The sequence below is a fragment of the Pseudophryne corroboree genome, chromosome 6 (genome assembly GCF_028390025.1).
Source record: "Pseudophryne corroboree isolate aPseCor3 chromosome 6, aPseCor3.hap2, whole genome shotgun sequence".
Taxonomy (NCBI): domain Eukaryota; kingdom Metazoa; phylum Chordata; class Amphibia; order Anura; family Myobatrachidae; genus Pseudophryne; species Pseudophryne corroboree.
In genome coordinates this window covers 18,395,929-18,399,313 of record NC_086449.1, presented here as the reverse complement: position 1 = coordinate 18,399,313, position 3,385 = coordinate 18,395,929, and the positions used below count along the sequence as shown (strand labels likewise).

The window sequence follows — 3,385 nt, the reverse complement described above, 5'->3', positions numbered from 1 at the left end:
GGCAGCCGCAGTACTAGTAGTCAGAGTGACGCAACAATAGAAATATATTTTTTGCTTGGGATCACACACAAGTAAATAGCAGTAGTGTATGGCAGTAGTTGTCTCTGAGTAACATATCAGTAGAAATATATTTTTTACTTTGGATCACAGATATATAGCAGTAGTGTACGGCAGTACTGGTAGTCGTCACTGAGTGATGCACCAATAGAAATATATTTTTTGTTCTGGATCCCACACAGATATATAGCAGTAGTCGTGTCCAGCAGCTGCAGTATTAGTAGTCATCTCAGAGTGATGCACCAAAAGAAATATATTTTTTGCTTTGTATCACACACAGATATATAGCACTAGTTTGCTGCAGTACTGGTAGTCATCACTGAGTGAAGCACCAATACAAATGTATTTTTTGCTTTGGATCCCACACAGATATACATAAGTAGTGTAAGGCATTACTGGTAGTCATCAGTGTGTGATGCACCAATAGAAATATATCTTTTGCTGAGGATCAAACACAGAGATATATAGCAGTAGTGTACAGAAATTGCAGTAAATGTAGAGTGATGCACCAATAAAATATTAGTTTTGCTTTGGATCACACACAGATATATAGCAGTAGTGTATGGCCGTAGTGGTAGTCGTCAATGAGTGATGCAACAAAATAAATATATTTTTTGCTCTGGGGGATCACACAGATATATAGCAGTAGTGTACGGCGATACTGGTAGTCGTCACTGAGTGATGCACCAATAGAAATATATTTTTTGATCTGGATTACACACAGATGTATAGCAGTGGTGTGTGGCAGTACTGGTAGTACTAGTAGTCAGAGTGATGCACCAATAAAAATATATTTTTTGCTTTGGATCACACACAGAGGATATATAGCAGTAGTGTATACAGCCCCTTATAGACAGAGAACACCTTCTTCTATACACAGCCACAGTATGCTACTATTGAGAGCCCTAACACAGTGACAGCACACCCAAGCACCCAACTCAACTCTCTTGCAAAACAACCCCTCTGCTCTCTCCTGCCCCCTCTGTTCTCTCCTGCCCCCCTTTGATTTCTCCTGTCCCTATTTGCTCTTTCCTTGCTTGCTTGCTTGCTCCTTTCCTAACAGCAGAGAAGGAACACATCCTTACTATGCACATTTGATGTCCGGAGTGAAGATGGAACCGACCACTGGGACTATATATAGAACCCGCGAGATCCGACTGTGGGATGATGACATTTTACCTCATTTTTGGATCAGAGCCAGGTGAAAAACTGAGCCTAATTCGGATCCGGCTTGTGTCCCAAGTTAGTGCGTGCTCGGTTCTCAGGGAACTTAAACCGCTCATCCTTATTGATAACACATATCATGTGATAAGATGAGATAACCAGTATAAGGTGTCTATTCATGAAGCAGTGAAAAGTGTGGAGTGAGCCAGTGGAGAAGTTGCCCATGGCAACCAATTAGCATTGAGGTAACATTTATAATTTGCATACTAGAAAGTTGTACGGGGCAGCTGATTGGTTGCCATGGGCAACTTCTCCACAGGTTCATTTCTCCACTCTTATCAGTGCTTGATGAATAGACCTCTTAGTGTGCTAATTATTTGTACTTATTTCTTGTCATCCAAGCAATGCAGGAGAGCAATATTACTTCTATCACTGACTTCATCCTCTTGGGATTTCAGAGCCTCCAAAGCTTCAGAACAATATCCCTATTTATACTTCTTGTGATTTACTCAATGACTGTATGTGGAAACCTGTTAATAATTACATTGGTGTTCTACAGCAAGAACCTTCAGACCCCCATGTACCTGTTCCTCACTCAACTCTCCTTGTCTGACATCATGCTGACCACAGACATCATCCCCAACATGCTTCATACCATTGTAAATAAAGTGGGCACAATTTCTTTTGTAGGCTGTATCACTCAATTTTATTTTTTTGTAGTAACAGAAAGCTCAGAGTGTCTCCTCCTCACTGTGATGTCATATGACAGATATTTAGCCATCTGCAACCCCCTGCATTATACCTGTATAATGGACAGTATCTTAAGCATAAAATTGATTATTATATCTTGGCTGCTAAGTTTCTCAATGCCTTTGATTGACACAGTAACATTGGGTTTGCTGTACTTTTGTGGACCACAAATTATTGACCATTTCTTTTGTGACTATCCACCTTTAATAGTGCTTTCATGTTCTGATACCTCTGTTCTGCAATTGGAAGTAATATTTCTTAGTTTTCCATTGGTTATTTTGCCCTTCATATTAATAATTGTATCTTATATATATATTATACAAGCTATCCTAAGGCTTTCGTCCTTTACCAAGCGACAGAAAGCCTTCTCCACCTGTAGCTCCCACCTGACCATTGTGTCCATATTTTATACCACTCTGTTCTGCATTTATGTTCTTCCAACACGAGGGCAGTCACGGAGTATAAGTAAAGTCTTGTCCTTGTTTTACACTGTGGTTACCCCATTGATAAACCCAATAATATACAGCTTGAGGAATAAAGACGTAAAAATAGCATTTGAGAAATTTATTTGTAAAATTGCATTATAACAATTTTATGGTATTTATACACTATAAAATTTTTCAAATAGCAGATATCCCAAAATGTAATTAAATGATACAGGATATACAAGTGGTAGTGTATAACTACTCAATACTACTAGATTACTATGCTAGTCTTTTCCAAAACAATTTTATTATGGCTTCAGTGAAAAAGCATATCATGGTCTAAATTAAAAGTTATTTCATTCCCATACAGTTTAAACCTCTTAATTAAGTGTATCCCTATATTGTAAGACTTCTGCAAGCTAGACATCCCGAAGTCCCAACAGTGGATGTTAGTTATAAAAAAATATTACAGTATGCAATATCACCCAAGTTAGCCCCTTATATCACTTCAGGCAATTACATGGTTTATGGTAATATGATATTAGCCCAGTGAAGGCACAGAGTAGTGCGGGCATTTTAGTGTAAATAAGAGACAGGTTATTAGGAAAAAAAGAGGTCATTTGGGTTTACAACCTAATCCGGATTCGATAGAGATGAGTGGAAGACGGCCTTTAACACCAGGGATGGACATTACGAATGCCTAGTGATGCACTTTGGCCTAAGCAATGCCCCTGCTGTCTTCCAAAACTATGAATGATATCTTTTGAAACCTACTGTATAAATCCATAGTAGTTTACCTCAAGGACATACTCATTTTCTTTCAAGACTTATAAACTTATCATTCACAAGTTAAAGAAGTTTTTTGGAGACTGCGTTCGTATCACCTCTACTGCAAGCTGGAAAAAATGCATGAAGTTCCCTCAATTCTGTTCCTGGTGTACATTATCTATTGAGCTGATTGGCATACAGACCTTGAGAAAATATAAGCC

General features: G+C 38.5%; 1 protein-coding gene across 1 annotated transcript; it reads left to right on the top strand.

The window, feature by feature from the left end:
* The first annotated feature begins 1,625 nt into the window (after positions 1–1,625).
* Positions 1,626–2,558, top strand: LOC134934080 (olfactory receptor 10A7-like). Its single transcript, XM_063929589.1, has one exon. It carries the CDS (start codon positions 1,626–1,628, stop codon positions 2,556–2,558), a length of 933 nt encoding a protein of 310 aa, XP_063785659.1.
* The last annotated feature ends 827 nt before the right edge of the window (positions 2,559–3,385 follow it).